Source organism: Stigmatopora argus, chromosome 21 (genome assembly GCF_051989625.1).
Source record: "Stigmatopora argus isolate UIUO_Sarg chromosome 21, RoL_Sarg_1.0, whole genome shotgun sequence".
Taxonomy (NCBI): domain Eukaryota; kingdom Metazoa; phylum Chordata; class Actinopteri; order Syngnathiformes; family Syngnathidae; genus Stigmatopora; species Stigmatopora argus.
In genome coordinates, this window is record NC_135407.1 from 2074632 (window position 1) to 2100000 (window position 25369).

Here is a 25369-nt window from a genome sequence, read left to right on the forward strand (position 1 = left end):
CAATAAATCTCTGGTGCAAAAACAAAACCCAGATAACTGAGTATTAGGCCATCAAATATCACTACTACAACGTTTGAGTATCGATACTTTGATGGCTACTCCCTCCCGCGGTTTACTCGCAATGCTCCTGGTGGACAGGGGGTGTGCTCTTTAGCACTGCAGCGACACACTGCAGCAAGTGTGTGTGTGTGCACGTGTGTGCCAGTTATGAAGGAGGGAGGAAGAGGAGGACGAGGACGAGGGTTTGAAGGCCCAAATAAAGCCACGGGGGCTGGGGCTGGGGCTGGGGCAGGGCTGGGACCCCTGGCGCTATAAATACTCTGGCGGTCCGCAGGCTCGGATTTGGTGGTTCGGGCTCGGGACACGGGACGGCCGCCGCTGCAGTAGCCTTCTTCAAGGGAATTACATCATCATCATCTTCATCCTCCTCCTCATCATCATCCGGGATGCCTCGCGTGGACGCCGACCTCAAGCTGGACTTCAAGGATGTCCTGTTCCGGCCCAAAAGGAGCAGCCTGAAGAGCCGCTCTGAGGTAACTAACCGCCATCGCATCCGGGAAGTGGACACGCCCCAGAAATCACGTTAGCTTTTCACGTTGGCAAACTTGTCAACGTGCTGCATTTGGCTAGGAGTTGTTTGTTGTTGTTGTTGTATGATTTGAGCTGGCAGCCTGCCTTTCAAGCTAGTGGGGACGGTGACCTTCCCCAAAAGTGGAAAAACACTCCGGGTGCACAAATGCTCTACTAGTCAATAATCAGGCTTTGATTAACTTAAAGATAAACTGACCGTGCTTCACCCGCGCAATATTCAAATCATCATTTGCTATGGAGATGAATGGTAAATGCTGTTCATCTGTTCCAGACTGAAAATATCCAACAAAAATATTTGCAGGGTTTTTCAAAGTACTCCAATCACCGCCAACCAATTGATTCCCGATAAACATCGCCACTAACAGACCAATTCCTGCAATGTACATTTTGGCCAGCAGCCAGCACCCTATTTGTGCGGACAAACCATTTTAATAATGCCATAGTAACAACTCCGATCGGCCTCAAGACTTCCCTATCGCTGTTCAATAGTTTACAAATCAGCACCCCCTGCCAACTGTACATGAGTAATGCATGTAAGACAATTGAAAATAGCAACACAAAGTCCAAACAGAGGGCACAACTTGTTCCAATATCTATTCATTCATTATTAATTCTATAAACACACACACTTATATATACATACATTTGCATACACTGCTCTTATGTACATTAAAATATTTTAGCCATACTAGCATGATGACCGACGACAAATGTGACGTGCGGGCCAACTGGAAAAAAGCGGCGTTTAAAAATAGGAGGTGGCACATTCCCAATATGCACGCGCCACAACATAAGGCGGACATTTTGTTGGTGTCGCAACCGGTGTTTATAAGAAGCGTGTGCGAGAGAGATGTTCATTTTTTTATTTCGTCTCAAAACTAAAACGTGTACAAAATACGTATTTATATATTTTGCTTAAATTAGAAATGTTTCTATCCACTTATTTTTCATTTCTATTTTGTATTCATTTATATATATATATATATATATATATATATATATATATACATATAGCTTTATAAATTGATTTCAAAAAATAATTTCATCTCAAAACTAAAACATGTACGAAATATTAATATATTTTGCTTAAATTAGGAATGTTTCTATCCACTTATTTTTCATTTTTATTTTGTATTTACAAATTTTATTCTACAAAAAAGCGGACTTTTTTTCAGTTGAGCAGGTAATTAAAAAAATAATATATATATTTTTTTGCTTTATAAATTGATTTCAAAAGTTAATTTTGTTAAAGTAAAAAAATCAGTAGAGAGCCTCTAATATTTAGACTACGGAAATTGTATATAATTTTAGCCAGAGTAATTTAGTTTGGGGGGGCCACACAAAATGACATCACCCCCTTTCCTACATGGCAAAAAAAAAAATCTCACCCAAATCTTACTTGTTAATAGGTGGACTTGACGAGGACTTTCACATTCCGCAACTCTGGCCAGACGTATTCAGGGATTCCCGTCATCGCCGCCAACATGGACACAACCGGAACCTTCCAAATGGCGCAGGCCCTAAGCAAAGTACATATGATCAGGCAAAATCTTACTCTAAAAAAAGAGAATTGAAATGATTTTATCATGAGAAAACACCCCATCCATTTAAAGTGGGAGGGTGACGGCGAATGAACATTCATCCTCCCACATGTCTTGTTTCAGCACACACTCTTCACGGCCATCCACAAGCACTACACTTTGGACCAATGGAAGGACTTTGCTGACAAGCACCCTGAGTGCATGGAGGTAACCAAATGCAAGAATGACGTTTTCGGAGGGGGCGGAGTTAACAATAAAATCATGAAATACTTTATTTAAAATCTTAAAACACATGCACATACATGTACATACTGTGTGTTTGTCTATTTTTGTTTTGAATTGAACTTTCCTCCTGTAAACCCACGACCCTGATGAGAAGATAAGCGATGCGAAAGATTAAAATATAATACTTTGAATTTAAATTAAATTAATTCCAAATACATTCTTAAATTATTTCTTTGCTAAATACGTAATGGAAAATTATTTAGAAAGGCAGTCTCATTCTCGTGCAAAAATGCAATAAAAAGGCATTGCATTATTTAGTCAGGAATGTTTTGTAATGTCCGGACAGAATTTTTTTTTAAAAACAGGTGCACCGGAAAAATCACCGACGTTGCCATACTTTCGAAATATCTACATTTTTAATTTGTGCTAATAGATATTGTATTCATTCTGTAGCTCAGTATGCAAATAAGTGACGTATAATAATTGATACGTTAATAAAGATACATATAAACAATGATTGAAAAAACAAACAATTCCTAATTAGTGGCAAACCTGCAGGTGATGAGACGCTTTCTTGATGAGGTCCACGAATGATCCTTTTAAAGTTATCATTATCCGCCATTATTCCCATTTAAATATTTCATTAAATAAGTTGCGTTTCAGCATTTTAGCTGGCTTTCCTAGCTACCAAACATTTGACGAAAAACATCGTCGTAAAAGTTCCTCGCGGCACGTTTGTTCTGGTCCACATCCACTGTTTGCGCATGCGCATAGGCACAGCTCCAATGGGCTAAGTATTCCCTACAGTTCTGTCTCGCAGGCTCTGTCTGTATCGATGCCAATTATTTTGGCATTCTCGATAATCACCGATCACACAGATCGACCGATAATGATCGGTGGACAATTTTAAAATAAACCCAACTAATAGTTTAAATATATAAAAAAGTATATAAAAATATAATGACTTTTTTTACCATGTGAATGTATTTTTTTGATAATGTTCTTTTGGTTTGCAGCACGTGGCCGCCAGTTCGGGCAGCGGCAGTGGCGATATGGACAAACTTTGCGCCATCGTCGAGGCCGTGCCCGCCCTAAAGTACATCTGCTTGGACGTCGCCAACGGTTACTCCGAGCACTTTGTCCACTTTGTCAAGGCGGTGCGGGAAAAGTTCCCCAAACACACCATCATGGTACACAGCACAAATACTACACTGTACTGCGTTTGGGTATTTCTAGAATATCGTCTTCTCTGGCTTCGCTTCGCTTGACTCGTCAAATTTGTACGCCAGGCGGGTAACGTGGTGACGGGCGAAATGGTGGAGGAGCTCATCTTGTCGGGCGCTGACATCATCAAGGTGGGCATCGGACCAGGTGGGCATACATTATTTTCTTTTATCGTACATTACTTTCGATCATATACCTTGGTATGATGTCACAAAACTAATCAATTGATGTTTAGGTGTGGTAAAAGCGCCACCTAGTGGTGGGGCGCTGCCCCAATGCAATGGTCAGGGTTGATCATAAAGGAAATATTTTTATAATAACTAATTCAGGATCAGTGTGCACAACTCGGATCAAGACGGGTGTGGGTTACCCGCAACTGAGCGCCGTCATCGAATGTGCTGACTCGGCACACGGCCTCAAGGGACACATCATCTCTGTGAGTACAAAAAAAGGATGAGTTACTCGTTGTGACCAGCAGAGGGCAATCTCGCACAGGGTGAAAGCTTGACTGCATTTTCTTTGATTTGGCAACGTCTTTTATTTGGCAACGTGCTCAGGATGGCGGATGCAGTTGCCCTGGAGACGTCGCCAAAGCATTTGGTAAGTCACGTGATTCTTTCTAATTCGTTTCGTCTCATAAATGACTTTTTTAAAAATTATTTAGGGCTGGCAACCCATTCAGGGTGTCTTGTCTCTTGTGAGGATAAGCACAACAGAAAATGAATGAATAAAAAAATGAATAATGACACTTTTGGTGAGTTTTGCATTTAAAAAAGTAGCATCTGCAAAAAAACTCCCAAGATTCTAAGGGCGATAAAACTTTACTTCCAATTGCATATGCAGTAATTTAGTATTTGTATTCATTTCTCTGAACCACTTATCCTCACAAGAGTCATGAGGGGTGCTGGAGCCTATCCCAGCCAACAATGGGCACTAGTTGGGCACACCCTGAATTTGTGAACAGCCAATTGGAGGCGACAAGGAGGCAAAAGTGTTCAAGCAGCATGTTTTTGGGATGTGAGAACATGCAGATCCCGCACAGGAGGGTCCGCAACACAATGAAACCATGAAAGATCCTCCTGTTGAGTTTACCACTTTTGTCCGTTGAAGGTGCGGGCGCCGATTTTGTGATGATGGGCGGCATGCTGGCGGGTCACGACCAATGCTCGGGCGAAATCATCGAGAAAAACGGCAAAAAGTTCAAACTCTTCTACGGGATGAGTTCCGACACCGCCATGCAGAAATACGTCGGCGGCGTGGCCGAGTACAGGTAGCGTTCCGTCCCCCCTGAAAAATCAAGGTCAACAGTGAGGTCAATAACTTCCATTTTTTAGGGCGTCGGAGGGTCGCACGGTGGAGGTTCCGTACCGGGGCGACGTGGAGGACACCGTCCGTGACGTTCTGGGCGGCGTGCGATCCACGTGCACGTACGTGGGCGCCGCCAAGTTGAAAGAGTTGAGCCGCAGGACCACCTTCATCCGCGTCACGCAGCAGTCCAGCCATATGTTTGCTTAGCCCCGCCCTGTTTCGCTGTCAATCATCTCAGGATTAGCCGTTGTCGAGATCACTATATGATTGTCAAATATAAAACACCAAAGGCTCTTTCGTTAACTCGGCGAGCGCGCTTGACGGTGATAGACGTCCAATTAAAAGTCTATCGCAGTCAATAAGTGAAGTTCTATTTTGAATGGGAGAACAAATAATGTCAGTTTTTGCTTCCCGGCAATAAAAGTGCATGCAGACATCCTCAGTTGTTTTGCATTTTTCAAATGCTTTTATTTTTCCTACACGGGAAAACTAGAATTTTGTGGCTTTTGTGAGTGAGTGCGTGCACTATTGCACTGTATTTTTGAGTTGTTAACTTTTGGAATTTTAGCATTTTTTAGTCACTTCCGATTGATTTGTTTTTTAAGGGGTTGTCGCTGTTGATTTTGGGGCATTTTGGGTCACTTGCTGATCAACCAAACAATGGAGATTTTTTGGTCGGAACGTCAATTAATTTTTTGGGGCGCAAAGGTGGACTTTAAGGCCACTAAAAATACAATTAGCACCACATGATTTTAGCAACATTTTGACAAAAACACTGTAATGCCTTTTTAAAAATAGAAATAAGTTGGGCGCGTGGATAGATAAACGTTGGAAACCCCCCACAAACACAAAGTGCCCGTTTATTTCCGATATGTCAAGATTTCATTTTGTTTTCAAAGAGGTGCATTTGTACACATACGTCAAATACAGACAGCCACGAGCTCTCCTCGTGGCGAAAGAACGACGAGAAGAAGAAAAGAAGAAAAGGCGAAGAAAGTAGAAAGTGGGAACCACAGCGCCCCCCTGCTGGCCACATTGTCCTCTGCGAGCCGCCGTCAAGTCCCGTTCCTCGGCGTGCAAAAGTGGCAAAAAAGGGGAACGCGGGGGGAGAAAAAGACATCTCCAGAATCATACGTACTGCATTATCATAATTGTTAGTCATCTTAAATTATTTCTCATAAATGTACACATCTTATGCAAGCCAAACAGCCCACCTTGGAAATAGATTCAAACATTTAAAAGTGGGTCTATACACGTATTTTTTTTTTGTTTGTTTTTTAAACTTCCTTTCTGCCTGAGTTGGTTATCCAGCGCTATGGACAAAAAAAATATTGGTTAAATTTTAAAACACAACAAAAACACCCACATAACGTATTTCCTGCATTATGCTTCATTCAGGCGGCGTTTACATGTCAACAATCTTAAGTGAAAACATGGCGTGTTGTTGTTTTAATTCCGTGTGTTCAGGATATTAAAGATTGGTATCGCCACCTAGTGGTCCGGAGTTCAGATATCAGATAGGCACTCACGTTTGCTTGTTTAGACTGTGACAACAAGGTACGCAATTTACAAGTTTTCACTTATTTTACTGTTGTCTTGTGAACGGCGCCTTAGACGACACTATTTTGATGTCGTCAATGCGAATAAGCAGACATTTTGTCGTTAATAGACTAATCTTTTCAAAATCGAGTGGGGAAATAAACTAGTTCTGACTTCATTCTAATGTCAATGCATTGACCCTGATTGGAACGTGGACCCTACCAACATGGCCGCCATGAGGACATTTTAATAAGGATGATGAAAGGTCTACCGTGAGTTTAAACAAGTTTATCACTAGTAGACGTCTAATTTGAAGTAGGATCGCCGTCAATGTCGGCCAAAAAGCTGAAAACGTCTCTTTTTTGTCTCCGTTTTCAATAAACGGTTGTGCAAGAAGGAAAAGTAGAGCGAAGTGATCCTCTCAGCTGAGGATGCTTGTCGTGGAAAAAAAAATAAAGATACTGATGGTTTTCTAGCAAGTTGTCAAAGACACAAACAGCAGAAAACGACGCGAGGACGACCACATGGAAGTTCCAAACAACACGCCGTCAGTGCCATTTTGTCATTGATAAAACAAAGTCCAAGATGGTGCTTGCTATGCTAGACAAATGTGCAAAATAAAAGAGTAGCGGAGGTCAAACTAATTCTTTTTCTCACATTTCCTCTCTTTCAATTAACGCTGACCCACTTTTGCTATTTGCGTGAAAAGTAGCGAGCGGTCCAAGACTGCTACACTTAAAAAAATATATATATATTTTTTTTTAAATAAGAGAGGTGGGGCAAAATATAATTTATAATATAATAATAATATAATTTAGTTTTTTTTTTTTTTATCTCTTGGTTAAATTTGTAAAGTCAAAATTAGAAAGAGGGGAAAAACTAACAGCCATTGACAGCGATAGGAAAGAAAAATGTATTTTTTTACATTGCTAAATACAGATTTTTTGCAAAGCAAGTGAAAAATTGCATGTTTTTGTTTTTGTCAAAAAGTAAAAAGTGAGATCACTCAATGCAAGATTTAGAATAGATTTGACTTCTATCCCTGTCAATGGCAGTGAAGGAGTTAAATATAAAACTGTTGTCCAACATTTTGAGGTGTTACACAAACAAACAAAAAACAAAAGAGGTTTACATTCCATTGTTTTTCCCTCAACTTTTTCACCCCCACCCCAACTAAGATTCCAAAGTGCTGACATGTCGTCGTTTGTATTTTTTTTTTTTCAGATTTTTTTTTGGACTAAATATAAAAGTATGGTCCCCACCGTGGCAATGAGGTTTGTCACTCCGAACCTCCAGTAAGGTTTTGTCCATTCACGCACGCGAGAGCAGGAAGGCCCCCGGGGGGCCCCGCCAGCACGCTACCGATTAACACCATGCTACGTCGACTTGGCACACAAGCGGCAGAGGAAAAGGGGGAACGTTAGTTCGTCTCATATTGCACGTGACGGCACATTTTTTTTAAGGGGGGGGGGATCAAAGTCAAAAACCCCGGTTCCTCTCGCTCGTTCGGAAACAGTCGACTGTCTTCGGGATTTAAACTGATTACGTTAGGTAGTGAAACGAGCAGCTCGGCAAAGCAGTGGCGTAGCGAGGGTTTTCCGCTATTAGCATGCTAGCTTGCGTCATGGTTACCCCGCTGAGCTCTCTTTCCAAATTGTTACAGATTACCCTATTGGTTTCCAGTCACCACCTACAAAAACCATCCCGGAAAAGTACCCTGAATACCACGACTGAAAAAAAAACCCACCTGATAAAGTTGTACTTCTACTTTTTTTCAAAGTTTACTATTGTTTACCCTCTACTTTCTCTCTAGGTGACCTAGTTTGGTACCAGGTGTTTTCTAGATGCCCCCAGATAACTCCTAGGATTCCCCGGGTAGCTCGTAAAACCCAAATTTGACCCACAAGTCGCCCTCTAGCATCTCGCGAGGTTTCCCCCCCAAAAAAACCCACCTAGTAGAGCCCAGGTTTGCTCTAATTTGGCACCATGTCACCCCGAGTTACATAACATTTTTTTTTAACTGACACCATCAAAATTCTCTGCAAAAGTGAGACCCCCCCAACACCCCCCACCCCTTGCTACGCCACTTACAGCAAAGGTAGCTAACGGTTATTGAGGATTTAAAAGTCACGCCCCCTGCAGGAGGGCCATTGCGAGGGTGGCGTGGACTTACTGCATATATACGAGGACAGATCCCTGAAAAATACGATTCTGATTCTTTTTTTTTTTTTAAACGTGAAGATTTTGGTTGCGGAAGGATCAAAAATGAAATATTTATTGCCAACTACTCCAGTGGAATGATTCCGTGTGTGTGTGTGTGTGGACATAACATACACAAGCAAAGTGCGTGATATTGCTTTCTTAGGTAACCATAGCGACGCTAGCATGACTTGGCTTTGGCTCCATTGGTAACATTGAGTGTGTTTTCAACCTGAATAGTTCCAAGAGGCTGATTAATTAGGTTAGATTTTACCTTTGGGGAGATTTTTTTTATGTGGGCGTATGGTCTACCCTTACAAAAACCCACTCAGTATCCACCAGGGCACCTGTCATCAACACTATCAGTATCATTCCATCTATCTCCGTACAAACTCAACTGGTCTCAAGGTAAAAATCAACAAACGACTATCAAACCTTTGAACAAGTGGGAGTGTTCAATCAACCTACCAGAGTACCCAAAGAAAATCAACCAAGGACAGGGACAACATACAAAATTCCACACACAGAGGCCCTCAAACCCTTGATGTCAGGACTGCGAGGTTACCCTGTCATCCACCGTGTCTGTTTATTTACTAAAAAAAAGCCCCAAAGCAAGAGTAGAAAGTGGGTCCAAGTGACAATCAGAACAGAAGCCAATAGGTCGTGCCAAATTTTCACCCCAGGAATTCCTTGCAAAGTCCCAATGATCATATGCTAGGTGGTCCCCAAAAGTTGCCTCCTAAACTGCTCCTTGATTACTCGTAGGTTGTTTTAGCCCAAGCCCAAACCAACCAAGTGAAAAGCTGTCTGGTCTTCAGTCCCTTAAGCCTCTTCCATGTTACCCTTAAGTGCTCCCTGATTTTCACAACTCTTAATCCAGATCCATTCCCAGCTGACCACTATTTTGCCAAAAAGGGCGGAGCCAAAGAGTGCCACAACCCGTGAGTACCATGTTGGTGATTCACATACCTGTCAACTTATACGTTTTTCAATTCAATTACATTTTTTTGTAAAACCGATCTTATTTTGTCCATTTGGGATCTAATCCGGATCGTCTCGGTCACTAGTAGCAGACGAAATCGCCATCGTCGACTGCTAATATTGTCATGCTTTAAGCATAATATGCGCACGCAGATTCCCCTTTAACACATCCACCTTTTTAATATCTAAATATAGCGTGTCAGCAAGCAATGTACCCATAGTTAATGTGTTAGCGTCATATTGCAACATCTACAGAATTTAGTGCATACTGATTGGGCACCCCCCGTCTTTGGAGAAAATTTTAGACTTTTATGTGCACCCTATCTGAGTAAATATATATATATTTTTTTAATCGCTTAATAAGGGGAATTGCAATCATTAATTAGGGGAGCAATTAGCCAAGATTGACAGGTATGGATTCATGGCACAGTTACCGCTGTGTAACTAGACCGCTAATAATTCAAAAATTAGGGATTGCTCCAGTGTTTGTCTGATCTGAAAAACAGGGTCCACCAAAACAACAACAACAACAACAACAAAAAAGCCCACCAAACATCCGCTTCCTTTCCTCTTAATGTGCAAACTGCAAGATTCTCTTTAAAGATTCCAAAGTGGAAACATTGGACATTGTCTCATTCTTCCTCTCTAAACATATACAGTCTATTTATCATTATGAAATGAGTATTATTTGTCTATACACAGTATACAAACACAAACACACCACATACCGTAGCACTGTGCAACTGTACTGTTCAACTACAAGTGTGCGTGACGTCGAAAAAGCGGTCCGCCTGGGGGACGCAAAACGCACCAAAACATATCGTTCCTTGATTACTCGTAGGTTGTTTTAGCCCCCCGTCCACCCGCAGCACGAATACAGTACTACATCCATCCAATCAGAGGGATGGCTTTTGACTTGATGTGTTTGGAAAGACAGACATTTTGCGCACAAATACAAAGACATCCTTCAAAACTCGCCCCGCCGCGAGCTTTTCGTCATCAAAATTCCTCCGTCTTTTTTGAGGCACATCGGCGGGACCAAAACGAAAACAAAAACAAAAAAAAACCCCAGACGACTTGGCCCCCCGCCGCGCGTCGCTCGCCAAAGTGCTGCTGCTGCTACTTGTTCCGGCCCCTCGACAAACGTACAGTACTACATTTAAAAAGAAGCAAAAGCCAAACTCCTCGCGGACCGCCTCTTTCCATCGGGTTACAAAAATATAAAGTAAAATTTCATCGCCAAACACGAACATTCTCCAACCCCAGTGTGTTTGCACTTGTACAAAGTTTGATATCTATTTTATAAAAGCAATATTGACCTGTCACAGTTCCACCCGTGACTTTTTGATAACCCCTGAATCGATTTTGACAATCATTTAAACCTGGCCAAACCGAAGAATATGACGGATCAAAACTCGACCAAAAGGCTAAAAGCTAAGCTAACGACATGTGCTGCTAACGCCGGCCATTTCGTGTGGAAAAACTGCACAGATTGCGAGTGATAGAATTTGTAGGTTTTCGGTCTCCACGGGACAGTCCTGGAGGTGACGCAAAACCAAAAGGGAAGCAAGCATTCCCGCTTTTTTGTGGGTCATCGCAATTTCTCTTCATTTGCCAACATTTGACCTTCCCTCGATGGTGACTTTCACGTCGTGGGGGACAAAAGAGGGTTTAAGCAAGGTCAGGGGCGGCTCTTCGGCTTTTTCCACTTGCCGACCTTCCGGTGCGGACCACCTCCGCTTCCTTGCGGCGGACGTTTTCCCGGGCTCCGCCCTCAAAAAGGATCCTCTTTCCCCCGTCGCGAGATCGCCGTTTTCCACGCCGTTCTGCCAGCGGCCGCCTACTCCTCCTCCGCCGCCGCCGACGGTCTCGGGGGCTCGGAGGAAGCGCCCCCCATCGGGGGTGGAGGAGCCGGGGACCTCCTCCGAGGGGTGAGTCTTGCTCACGGATCCGTTCCTCAGGTTCTTGAGGGTGAGTGAAATACAGACGTCGCCCACGGAAAGCTTGGCGCAAGGCAGTTCCAGGAGTCGGCTGGTCCGGTCCGGACAACACGACGACCATCCCTGCCCGAAGACGAAGAAGGGGTACTCCACCAAGACCTCCACGCTCACCTGAAAGGGTGACAAATAATTGGACGCTATAGATTGACATTCGGCAAGAACTTTGACATACGAGTGCCCCAACATACGAGAAAATTGAGATACGAGAAAAATGCCGAGCAAATTTTTGCCTTGAGATACGAGATACATTTGAAGGGGAGTCGATAATCTGCAAAAAAAACTAGTGGAATCTACATGGACTTGAATGCAAAGGAAGCATCTGAAAAGGACAACAGCAAAAACGTTCAAAGTGAGTTGTGGCCACATTGTCCCCCGAGATTGACTCTTGACACGAGAAGCTAGTGTTTGGACGCCATTTTTACCTGCGATCTGTGCTCGCCCACCGAGAACTGAACCACGGCGAAATCGGGCGACGCCTGGCTCCCGTCGATGCGCTCCACCGTGGACGAGTCGATCTTTAGCTCGCTGCTGATCTCGGCGCTCTGGATGAAGTCCTCTGTCTTGAGCTCCTCCACGCGCTTCAGCTCGCCGTCCGCCAGCTGGATGATGGATCCCTTGACGAAATACGCCGGCAGAGACTGCGGCGGCGGAAGCGCCGGCAGGTGGAGCTGGGCTCGCGCTTGTCGGTATGAGCCACCGCCGCCGCCGCCGTCGTCCGGGGCGTCTCCTCGATGGGCCTCGGCGGGCGACGCGGGGGGCTCCGGGGCGCCGACCGGGATGATGACCGGCTGCGTCCCCGTGATCAGCACGTGTTGCTGCAGGCCGGCGTGGTACGTGATGGGCGCGTGTTGGTTGCCGCCGGCGCCTGCTATGTAGCCAATCACCGGGGACTGAGGGTAGATACCGGTAGGGAGAGACTCCACCATCGAATTGTGGGTGGTCTGTATAACGGTCTGCGGCGAGAGAGGGCTGATAGCGCCTTTTAGATTGTCTGCGCTTAAGGGGGGCGGAAATGTGAACGTGCGGCCGGACGACGAAGGCGTCCGATTGGCCGCTTTCCCCAGGAGGGCGCCTTTTTCCTGCCGCGTCTTCCCGCCGGGGCTGCCGCGAGAGGGCGGAGCTCGCCGCTCCTCGGGCGGGAGCACCACGGATGTCCTGACCGGGTCGTGAGCGTAGTCCGGCGGGGGGAGCGGCCGACGGGCCTCGTAGGGGTCGCGTAATCTGACCGCTTTGTCCGGGGTGAGGGGGCCGAAGCGCCGACTCCGCTCCGGCCCGCCGTTGTGAAGCTCCCCGCAGCTCGAGACGGCGTCCTCTTTCCCGGAAGTCCCACGGTCGGCGTAGTGCGCGCCCGCCGCGTGATGGTGGTGCAGGGAGGTGGGCGGCGGGGGCATGGCGGCGGCGTAGCGGGCGGACAATCGCTGGTCGTATTTACAAGCGGGCGACGGAGAGCGTTCGGGGTGTGACGACGACGACGACCTCTGGGAGGGGGAGAGGGGCGGCGGCGGAGGGGGGGGCGGGAGAAGGTGAGGGCCCATGTAGCCGGCGTAGGGGGCGCTGTACGGCGAGGCGATGAATTGAAGGTTGGGGGGCAGGTGGGCGTAGTGGACCGTCCCCCCCAACTGGCTTTGGGAGATGGGGGACGTGTAGAGGGCGGGAAGGGACGAGACCAGTCGCACCGAGTCGGACGCGGGGGCGGCGCTCAAGGACTTGTACTGGGCGCCGCTACGGTGGACGCTCCCGTTCCTGGCCGAGTCCGCCCACGGCGTGTTCTCGGGAGCCCGGGGCTCGGCGGCGGGGGGCGGCGGCATCGGGGAACGGCTTTCCGAGGGGAGCGTGCTCGGGGGGATTTCCCTCTTCTTTGGGGGCAGACATTCGTTGCTACGTTCATGATTGGACTTCATCCTCCAAGACTTTCCTGATGCTGGCTCCGCCGTTTTTCCTGTCTTTGACTTTCCGCACTCCTACTTGTTGACTAACCTTAAGGGCGAGAGGAAAGAGGGGTTAAGCCACGGTCTGGATTTTTTTGGGGGGCGCGGGGGGTCCGCACCTGCTGCTGCCGCCGAGGACGACGGAAGGCCGAGTGTGTGGCGTTTCATGCGGAATCATTGCCCTGCGAGACTCCCGTCTCACAGTCCTGGAAGAAAAAAAAAGACAAATTGAGCATTTTCTGGCATCCTTCAAAGATGACCAGCAATTAAAACCGATTGGACGTCTCGCGCCGTCAATGGCAGCAAAACACGACCAACCCAACGTCTATCATTACCAGTAAATGTGCTAACCACTCTAAAAAAAACACATGCAAATTGCCATCTAGCATGACCGCGATTCCTTAAAAAAAGTGGTGTCCAATACGCAGCTGGAGGGCCAATAACGGCCCCACGGGGCAGTATAAGGCGGTCCGTTTGACCCGCCATCGACACCGCCGCTCGGCTAATCCGACTGCCGGGGAGAGCGACGTGTTACCCGAGCGGAGACTGAGGGTCAAGCGCAGCCGGGTGGAGACTGCGGAGCATAATGGTCTTAAGACGTGACCTACATTAGAGAAAGAGAGAGTCTTGCTTCAATGAAACGCAACACCCGCCCGCCCGCCTTCGCTCGGGTGAAAGTTGCTGACTTGGCAGCGAGGATCGGCGCGTGCGTGCGTGCGTGCGTGCGTGCGTGCGTGCGGTTATCAGATAACCTGTAATCCAAGCTGACTGTCCTGCATGTGCTCGATTTCCCTCCCACGCGTATTCACGCACGCAAAGATCTCAGCCAAGTGACTCAGGCGTGGATGACAGAACGCGAGGGAAAGGAATGCAAGCCAAGCATAAAGAAAAAAAATAGAAAACGCACACTCACGCACGCACACGCACGACTACACTATTGTCCTTCTAAGGTCAAAACGCTCAAGGGTGTGCGTGAGAGGGAAAGCGGACAAGAGTAAGCCACCATCCCGTGTCAAAACAAACACCTTTTTTTTCTAAGAATCTCGGTCGTAAATGGGAAAATATGGCCGGATTTGTTTTGAAATTTCAGACCCCAATGCCATTTTGAATTCTGTTTTTAATTTTGGATTTTTTTTTTTTTTTATGGTGAGTAGATGCACAAAAAAATCTCACTAAGAACAGCCGTACAATATATAGGAAGTCGGCCATTTTGGGGTTCATTGTGCGGGATGTTTACACTCAAATTTGGATCCTGAGGCTAACATGCTTTTTTTAAAAATAAAATCAGTTTTAAAGATGAATTTTAACAAGTAAATCATCTGGGATAGGCTCCAGCACCCCCGCAACCGTCATGATAAGTGGTAGAGAGTAATGAATGAATGAATTTTCAAAAGCAATAAATGAAATAATACAGAATAGAAATGTACAAATGTGAGAGATAAAGTAAAGATGAATACTGAATTTAAAAAAATAAGACTATCAAAACAATTCGCTAATGGATTAGTCAAATAATGGCAGTTTTTAGTTTAGCTAGCATTCACAGCAGTTTGACGTTCATTCATTCTCCGCTCCCTGTGGATTGGACACCCAAATGTGTTAAAAACTCATTTAAACTTACCAACAGATTTTTTTTTTTAAAAAGGCAGTTAATGAGTTATGAGACCCAATGCCAACATGCATCCTTTTTTGTAATTATTTTCAACCACACACACTAATAACATGCAGCCAAGTAGTTAGCACGTTAGCCTCACACACAGTACCTTCCTTTGTAGAGTTTGCAAATTCAACCCAGGCTTGCGTGGGTTTTCTCTGGGTACTCTGGTTCCCTCCCACATCGCCAAAACATGCACAGTAGGCAGATTAAACACTCTAAATTCCCCCTTGGCCTGAAAGTGCGCGTGAAAAGCTGTCAGTCTCCTTTTAGCGATGTGATTGGCTAGCCACCAACTCCAACACCAACTGGCTGGTATAGGCTCCTGCACCCCCCGCGACCCTTGCAAAGCAGTACGGAATATCTATGCAAGTATCCTATTCACATGCGTTTCTTAGAAATGTGAAGAAGAAAAAAAGAAAAAAACACAAGTTGAATGACTTGCACTTTTTTGTTGTTGTTGTGCATGTGTTGTTTTTAAGCCTCGGGCAACACGCTGTAAAAAGTCGATGGAGAGAGAGGCACAATTGTGCAGCAGAAAGTAGGGCGGACGTAGTACGTGCGTAATAATTCCACACACTCCAGCGAGTAATACCCCCAAAATGTTGGCCTCACATACTACATAGAAGAGTACTCACCGCTAGTAGGCCCCTCAACTCCAATCCCCCCACTCACTCTCTCTCTCACTCTCTCTCTCTCTCTCTCTCTCTCTCTCTCTCTCTCTCTCTCTCTCTCTCTCTCTCTTTCTTTCTTTCCCCTCCTCTCATTCCAAGCGAGACTTGTTCCGTGGCTTCCTCTTACGCGTCTCGCTGGCGGTGACACACAACCCCGTCTTTAGGGCGAGTCAGCTAAATCCTGGCAGCCCGGCAGGAAGCTCCCTTGCCATGAAACGTGCAGGTAATCTTTTTCTTTCCCTTGCGCACACACAAAAACACACCAAAAAGTGGTCGCGCATAGTCGCCCACGCCCATGGGGAGGGAGACCCGCATGCCGAGCGCCGGAGTCTCTTACGCAATGGGTTGAATGAGTGCCCCGACACACATACACACACACATACACACACACATACACACACACATACACACACACATACACACACACACACACACACACACTGGGCAAAATGGCCTCACGGAGAAAAAGGTCTGAATTAAAAAAAAGGGGGGAGGGGGGGGATGTCAAGGGTGCCGATACACGCCCGCACTGAAAACGATGCACGCCAGCTGGCGGCACGCCCGGAGAATGCTAATGATGGCGGTTCTTACAAAGAGGAGAAAGGATGGAGATTGGGAAATTGTCTTTACGGGTATTGTTTAAAACGTGTTGGGGGGCTTTCGCAATAGTCGGCCCACCGTAGTGTGTTCTGTGGAGTAAGGAAGTAAAGTGTGTTGTGGCTTCATGGTTCTGGTTGAAATATGTTTTAAATAAAGTTTTGGGTTCCTCAATGAAATATAAAGGAGCATTGTTTTCTTTCTTTTTCAAAATGAAAGAAACAAGTCTGTTTACAGATGCTAAACATTAAGAGAAAAATAATAATATTTTTTTTAAAGAATTCAATGATTTTTCTCTTAATTAAAATGTGTTTTTTTTAATAAATGTGAAGAATAAAAGAACAAATACGAGATAAATGAAATTATTTACGTCGTCCTTTTATGAAAACTTTATTTAAATAAAAAAATACAAATGAAAAAGTTCTCAACAAATATCTGTTTTAAATAGCTACAAAAAAAGAATAACAATCTCCAACAATTAAAATCAAACGATAGCTGTTAGGCAACCAATCAATAAAAATCTGTATTTTAATGAGACTCAAATCTTTCCCAATTTCTCCAGTTGGCCACTAGATGTCAGCATAGCTCACTTGCCTCGCAAAGTAAAGTGACCCACTTCCGAGAGATTTGGAAGGCAAACACACACCAACAAGTTTCAGACCACCGGAGAGGATTCCCACTGGAGGAGGACCAACATCAACACTTCCTGTTTATGTTTGCTAGACTTCCTGCGAATCTTCTCAATTCTTTTGAAGACTCTCTTGATGTCTCTTTCTGAGACAGGAAGTGATCGGAAGTAAACAAAGAGAGCGCTCTGGTCAACTTCCTGTTTGTTAGTCAAGTATCTGGCTCACTAAAGGAAGCGCTTCTATAAACTAGAAAATACCATTTGAGGATAAATTGCGTGAAGGTGCTTTGCTCTCCTCCCATTGGTCTGTCACATTTTATTCATTTTGTGGCATTTTCATTGGCTGTTGTTGAACGGATGGGTAAACGAATGTCGTTGTCAATGGAAAGCAATGCTTTCATTTCGGGGTACTTTCCGGGTTGGCGTCCATTTTGGATCATTTCCTGTTGATTTCAGGGCATCACTTCCTGATGATTTTCTGGGTTACTTCCTGTTGATTTGGGGGCATTTCTGGGTTACTTTCTGCTATTCCCGAGTCACTTCATCCACATTTTGGATCACTCCTTTTTAATTTTGGAGCGATTTGAAATTAAATCTTTGAAGAAATGACATACCTGTCAACCTCTTCCGATAACTGCCCTTATAAATGATTATGATTCCCCTTACAAACCCCCCAAAAACCTTACAAACACCGTACGACGAGTCGTACGGTGTTTGTAAGGTTTTTGGGGGGTTTGTAAGGGGAATCATAATCATTTATAAGGGCAGTTATCGGCAGAAGTTGACAGGTATGAAATGACCATTAATGGAGTATTTTCGTCTTGTAGTTCTTCAGGACAACTTTGTCTTTACAAAAATACGCCATCGATGTTACTGAGCTGGACATTTGCCCGCGTGTAATGGCCGCTTTACTTCACATGTGTATTTGTGTGTGTACTCTGAGGGATTATACAGCAATAGAAGAGCTTAGCGGTGATTTGCCCATCCCTTCCACTCCCTCCCAAATCCTCCTACGCGCTCATTTGTGTGTCTATTTGTGAATGAGCTTTGTGCAAGTAGCCCCCGTCGACCGTCGCTAGGAAAAAAGAAGAAAAAAAAACGCCGAAGCGGCAGCAATTAAAAGCAAAAATGCCGGTTGTTTTGCGGCCTTCAGTTCAGCGAGTGCAGGCTGATGGGGGGATTATGTAATGTTTACACGCCGGGCCGCATAATAGAGACACGGGCGGTGATTACGGGCGGCGTTCGTAATAGCGCACTGTTCCCTTGGACGGGTAAAACGCACTGGGATTGCAATAGGAGCATAACCGTTGCAGGAATGTGGAAACTTGTTCACATTGCTCGAAAATATCTGGAGAACTAGCGTGGGGATAGCTTTTTGACTGACCTAGCCGTCTTTTTGGAAGAGGCGTAAATGGCTACACGGTGGAAAAAAGTGGGAAAATATTTTAAGCCTGTGGGTAATTGGACAGCTGCAAAAGCAGGAAAAAAAAAGTGTTTTTTTTATGCAAAAACTGAAAAACGGCCACAATTCCTGGATCGCTGAAATTCGAAATACTGTAGTTTTCGTAATATGTGAGCCAAAGAATGCACTATGAAGAGGGGAAAAAATGTATATAAATTGCAGTGCAGTATAAGTCGCATTTTTGGAAGGGCATTTTTTTATTTTATCAAAAACTAAGAACAAACATGCATTAAAGTTAAGAGCTAAAGGCTAAATAGGTATCTCTAAACAGAGTTTTTTTTAAGATAACTATAGCCTAAAACCAGAATTAAAAATCATATATAAGTCGCACTTGAGTATTAGTCGCAGGCCTAACCAACTATGAATAAAAATCCAATTTATAATCCGGACAATACGTAAACACAAAAATGCAAAAACTGTAAAACTGAAATCTGCTAAACATGCCAAAACTAAGGAACTTTCACAACTACATAAAAATGTAATAAACCTCCAAAAAAGTAAAGGTTTTTCTCAAAAGAACCATACATTTTTCCTCAAAACACAATAGCCTTTTTTAAAACCAAAATTGGATACAAATTGTACTACAAAGCAAGTTTTTGAAAAACGCGATTTGAAATGAATAGGCTATTATTTGTCGTAAAACCTGCGTTATTATGGTAACAACTACATTTTTCCGAAGGACAGAAAGTGAAATGAAATTTGACCACCATTTAACAAGCAATGTTCAGAAAGCGTCTAATTTGCCAGTCGTCAGTGACCATACTTGGCGTTGCGCCCGCGTCACAAAGCCGAAAAAATAAATGGCACAAAAACCAGTGGCTGCCTGCATTGTATGGAATGTCGACCGGATAGAAACAAACGAGGACGAGCTCAACGGGCGTCCGTGTGGCGCACAATGGCGTGTTCACGTGAACGCTTTTGCATGTATAGCTGCCTCTCAATAGCCATCATCGCTAACGGGCGCTGCAAAATTGCGCAAATTGAGCAATTTGCCCAACAAAGCGACGAAAGTACAAAAGTGGGAGAAAACCAACAGCGTGTTGAATTTTGGCGAACTGTTTGGTTGAAGTGACGGCCATGGAAAGTTCATTTTAATTCATTTTAATTCCATGTATTCATTACGAGAGAAATTTGAGATAGGAGTACAATTTTGAGCAAATATTTATCTTGTGATACGAGACGAATTTTGATATACGGGCATACCTAACTCCCTCGTGTAATCTCTCTACGAACACTGGGCGGAGCGTTGCATTTTTTCAGTGTTTTTTTTCCCCGTTAGTCAGTGCGAATGGCGGAGCTTGTTCGCTAATACGAGAGGAGTACATACTACTTCTCGTTGGCAAGTGGTGGTGCGTTATCCTATTGTGAGGACATTTGTGTGCATCATTTTGGGAATATTTGGAAGGGAAGACAAAAGCAAACAACCCTCGATAGGTTGCATCTGAAAGTCAGGGTGGAGGCGGGGCCAATAGAGCCAACACGGGAGAAGGTATCAAAATTTAAAACAAAATTAGAATTAAGTTTAGTGTAAGGTTAGATTCAACTTATTTTTGAGTGTGTGTGTTTATGTTATGTTACGAGCGCGTTGCCGTGGAAAAAGTCTAATTCGTCAAATTTTAGTACCATTAAACCACTAGTTATTTGTTACGTCGTTAATAGATGGCAAATTAGAACAAATACAAATGTTTTTCCAATCCAATATACTGTTTTTGTTGTTTTTTCAGAGGGTTGGAATGAATTAATTTGTTTTTAGTTCATTTCTATGGGAAACGTTCGTTTGAGTGACGAGTAAATCGACATACGAGCTCAGTCCCGGAACGCATTAAGCTCGTATCTCGAGGTACCACTGTACACGTATCGTTTTTATATGCAGGATGAAGACGTCGCTATCCACAAAATATTTGTTTTTCATTGCTTTTTTTTCAGCACACGGGAGGAAAATGATTCGATTTTTACGACGGGTTGGCAATTTCCATTGCGGTATCAAAGACTCGATGTTTTGTTTTGCGTTAGCGTTATGGAGGAGGTGCGGGGGCGGCCTTTCCCGCAACTGAATAATAACAATTAAAAGAGATGGAGGTAAAAGCGGGTCAATGGCTCCCAAAGCTAGCGCCACAGCTCTTGAAATTTATTGTTAACGTTTCGTTTCGGAAACTACAAAGTTTTGGCTAGCTATCTTAAAAGTAAGAGTTTATCAATAGAATCTTTAAAAATAATGCAAAGCGATATGGAGCCTTTTTATAAAGTGTGTGTGTGTGTGTGTGTGTGTGTGTGTGTGTGTGTGTGTGTGTGTGTGTGTGTGTGTGTGTGTGTGTGTGTGTTCTTACCTCATTTAAATTTAAGGTACTTCAACACCCCCTTGTTTGGTCAGCAGGTGGTCCGGCCCATTGAGAAGCACTTCTGGATTTTCTTTCCCACAATGCAATGTGTTGGTTCTTGAAAAAACAAGAAGAGAAATGTCACTCTGGCATTTTAAAAAATATATTTTCTTTAACTGAATTATTAAATCTTTAGCTTTTAGCTCATATTTTAGCATCATTTTTTTTCATCTATTCATTTTCAATACTGCTATTTGTATTTATTTATATATTTTAGAAATTGGAACAATTTCCTACATAACACCTCTGTATTTATATAATATAATAATGTCCAATCTTTATATTTGAGTCAACCATTTTGATGAATACTGTACTTTTTTTCCTCAGAACTGCGCACGTTTCTGTTGACTTTTTCCCCCTATTTTAAGCTCGGCAGATCTGAGGGGGAACCTCGACGGGGGGAGCAAAAGCGGCGAGGACGCCACGGGTGGCGACGGCGTCCGGACAGATGGAGCGACCGAGAGCGAAATACAAAACGGAGGCAAACAGATGGTGGCGTGAATGAAGCAGAGAGAAACTCGACGCGAGGACGACACTGAGTCAGCCGGCGAGACGCAGCGGGGGGGTCGTGGAGAAAAAAAAGACAAGACGCACCAGTCCAAAAAAGCAACAGCAAAAAAAAGTACAAAAAAACTGATAAAGGATTTCTTCCAAACTCTTCTGGGAAATGACAACAGATGTCAACCAAAGCAAAGGTCGCTGAAGGCAACTGATTGGTCGCCATCGACGACATTCATCCATTGGCTCCCACTTCAAATGGACAGGACGTCTATTAGTTAGCTCAACTCAATTCAAAGCAAAAGTATGTAAAAAAACCTTTGCTTTATACAAACACGGCCTCAGGGCGGCCATGTTGGTAGGGCCAACTTCGCCATTAAAGTCAATGCATTAACATTAAAGTGAAGTCATCACTATGCTAACATTATTTTGTCAATGTGATAGCATCTGTTAGCTGCTAGCCTGCTACGGGAGATACTTGTTTCAATTCATGGCAGTCGCATGAAAACGCCTTCCACCGCCCCTACCAATATGGCCTCAGTGCGGCCATGTTTGGAGGGGTGACGTTACAACTTGCTATTTTTATTATAAGGATTATTATATCAATATCAATGCATCTGCAATTTACTCAATGGCTGCAATCGAATGAGTAAACGAGCGACTAATTCATGTGAAAGCCTCGACTATTTATCATATTTTTTTGGGATTATAAATCGCACCACCCAAAGAATACACAATGAAGAAAGAAAGAAAAAAACATACATAGTTTGCATTTTTAGGAGGGCAATTTTTTTCATTTTATCAGAAACCAGGAACAAACATCCCTTTAAGTAACAACAGTAAAATGGTGAACAGGCTAAATTAGCACCTGTTAGCATAAAATGTTCAGATAACTATAGCCTAAAAAAAATAACCCATTACAAAAAAGGTTAATATTGAGACCACAAAATGTAATGTGTACTTATGCGTACACGAGGCCTTCATAAAGTGACCAAAATTAGTCATATGTCACACTTGGCATTCATAAAAGAACTTGCTCTACAAGTCTGAAATCAACACGAGGACCCTAAACGCACCAGAGTGGAAAATATAACAGCGCCAGTGGCGCCTTCAGGAAAACTAGGACTTTTTCCCGTCACCCTCTCCCCACCGAGGCTTTGCGGGCTGACGTCGTGTCTGACAGCTGTTTGCTTGGCGTGCGTGCAACTCCGTGTGTGAGAGAGGTTGTAACATACAGGAAATGCCTTCCTCCACCGCAGCCCTACTTTTCCTCGCCTTCCACATAACTCTCATTCCACGATGGGAGGAGGAGGAAACCTCGTTCTTTTTCACTGGAAAAATGTTTGCTTCATAAGAACACTTCATCTCCTTTGTTTACAATATGCCACTCGTTTTTTTTTCCCCAAGAATTATAGTGTTGATTTTTTTTTCCCCATCAGCCCATTTCCTAATCTGCGAAAAGAAATAAATTCCTCAGAATTTGTGTCTGTTTATTATCATTATTATTGACTGAGTAAATCATTCTTTTTCAGAAGTTTATCACGTTGGACACGTATAATTTTTACTTTAACAACTTATTTCACAATATACTGTTCGGTAACTTCTTTTTCCAAAATGATGCATTTTTCAAAACAAAACGACTCAAAAGGGAAGCCTGTTGAACGCCGTTTTTAACAGAAGAACCTGAATCTACCACTGCAAATGCGGTGTAAAGTCACATGAGGCGGACATCGACAAAAACACGAAACTAACGTCCGGCGTCCGTCACGGTGTGCGCGCTGGCGATGGATTGAGCGCACCATGACCTTGAGTAACCCCAAGCGGCGTTGCGGCCGCAGGCGTGTTCGTGAGAAAAAGCTATGACATCATTACTAGAGAAGGGCGCTGGCTGGCCGTCCAAGCGAAGGCTTCCCGCCCGCCATCAGCTTTATGGGAGAGTGTGATCTCACACATTTTTTACAAGGGCAAAGACAAGTGTGCCACGTGATGAGTTCATACAAACGCTTAAGAAAGGTCAATTTGAATTTAGGATTATATTTTATATATTATACTTTTGTGATATATCATTGAAGTGAATGCTTTTATTGTCATTATACAAAGTGCACAAATAACAACAACAAACAAACTGATAGGTGATTCCATTTTGGGCCATGATGTCAAAGGTCAATTTGAACTTATGATTATATTTTTGTCATATATTATTGAATTGAATGATTTTATTGTCATTATACAACGTGCACAAACAACATCAACAAATAAACAGACAGGTGATTCCATTTTGGGCCATGAGGTCAAAGGTCAATTTGAACTTATGATTATATTTTATATATTATATTTTTGTCATATATTATTGAATTGAATGTTTTTATTGTCATTATACAAAGTGCACAAATAACAACAACAAACAAACAGATAGTGATTCCATTTTGGGCCATGAGGTCAAAGGTCAATTTGAATTTAGGAAGGGGAGATTATGTTTTGGGTGTAAAGTCAAAGGTCACAAGGCCTAATTGAATTTGCATGTTTGTGTTCAACACAAGAACAAATAATGGGACTTTTGGTTTTAACGATTATTGGACGTCTCACGGTGTCAATGGCAGCTAATGAAATGTATTAGTGCCATATAAAGGATTATATTTTTGATTGATATTTGATTTTATATTTGTTTAAATGAGCTCTTTTTAGCTATTTTTGGTACACTGTAAAATTCAGAATAGTCAAATTGAACTATTTTCTTTTCCATTTTGCCGTGGCGTTCAATTGCTTTCAACGCAAAGAAGTGTGCGACGAGGGTGCGTTTGCAGTTCCATTGACGAGAGCGACGCAGACGAGAAAAAGTACGACCTGCCAAACCGGTTCGAATTTATAGCGTTGGTGTGCGCATGTGTTATACAATACATATTGTGTAACAACTGGCAGCGAGTGGGCGGATCCCGCCATCTGTCAAGATGAAACTACGGCCGTATCTCGCTACGCACACTGTATGTCTACGTGTGCGTATGTGTGTGTGCGTGTGTGTGTGTGCGTCTACACACGGCAGCTACAAATAGTAACAGCGCGGTGTACAGTCGGCAGGGTTACAGAGTTCATGTATGCAATGAGTTCAAAGAGACATGTTGGGCAACTTGTGGTTCGCTAACAGGCAGAAAATGGCCGACTTTCAATGTTTTGGAGGATTTTTTTTTCCTGGACTGCTTAACGAATTTCCCGTTGCCAAGGGTACCGTATTTTCCAAACCAAAATGTCAGACTTTTAAAGTAGGACTGTTTGAGGGAGCGGTTACCATGTCGGCCTCGCAGTTTTGTGGTCGAGGGTTCGATCCCGGGTGGGTCCTCACTGTGTGGAGTTTGTATGCTCTCAGCTGGGATGGGCTCCAGCACCCCCGCCAGCTTTATCAGTTCAGAAAATGAGTTTATGGGTGTTTTTTTACGATCGCCATTTTCTCCACATATAACGACATGAAATGATACAAACGTCGGGATTTGACTTTTCAAAAGCAGCGGATGGAGCAGGTGTTTCTTCTTCCTCCCTCGGAGCAACCGAGCAACCGAGCAACCTGTGAGGTGATGCGCTGACGCATTCGACATCGGCCTTAGCGGGAGCCGTATCCGCCCTAGCTGTGCGCGTTTCCATGGCAACGCAAGCAAACAGAACAAGTCACCAGAAAGAAGCACGCAGTAAATACGATGGAGAGATTCCGCTCGATCGAGCAGTCAGCTGTTGTTGCCATGGCGAGCAGAAGCTATTTTAAGTGGCCTGACTCCGCCCCTCCCTCTCACACGCACTAACACACACACACACACACACACACACACACAAACCTTCAAGTGCAAAAGAAACAGTGAATAATTCCACTCGCACCTCACCTGACAACTGCACTGCATACTGTATAAAGTACAGTTAATTACATTAAAATTGCTAGCATGTGGCTAATTTGTACCAAAA

The 25369-nt window shown here is 43.9% G+C and overlaps 2 protein-coding genes across 3 annotated transcripts in view; one reads left to right on the top strand and one right to left on the bottom strand.

Annotated features, from left to right (window-relative positions):
- The first annotated feature begins 160 nt into the window (after positions 1-160).
- LOC144067567 (GMP reductase 1-like) lies at positions 161-5331 on the top strand. The gene is made up of 9 exons (XM_077591404.1): positions 161-533; positions 2001-2120; positions 2256-2339; positions 3374-3547; positions 3647-3728; positions 3911-4017; positions 4139-4181; positions 4692-4851; positions 4916-5331. The coding sequence occupies exons 1-9, from the start codon at positions 447-449 to the stop codon at positions 5094-5096; spliced, it is 1038 nt and encodes a 345-aa protein (XP_077447530.1). The 5' UTR covers positions 161-446; the 3' UTR covers positions 5097-5331.
- Positions 5332-5729: 398 nt separating this feature from the next.
- The window catches only part of atxn1a (ataxin 1a), a 30601-nt gene continuing 10961 nt past the window's right edge, over positions 5730-25369 (bottom strand). The window contains exons 3-6 of one of the 2 annotated variants that reach the window (XM_077591401.1): positions 20876-20983; positions 13656-13742; positions 12031-13585; positions 5730-11719 (exon numbers count right to left, since the gene is read on the bottom strand). In XM_077591401.1, coding sequence (XP_077447527.1) covers positions 11216-11719; positions 12031-13509 — 1983 coding nt within the window. In that variant the 5' untranslated portion in view covers positions 13510-13585; positions 13656-13742; positions 20876-20983 and the 3' untranslated portion in view covers positions 5730-11215. Of the gene's footprint in view, positions 11720-12030; positions 13586-13655; positions 13743-15825; positions 16218-20875; positions 20984-25369 lie in introns of those variants that run through there. The other variant, XM_077591402.1, reaches the window with a different exon arrangement.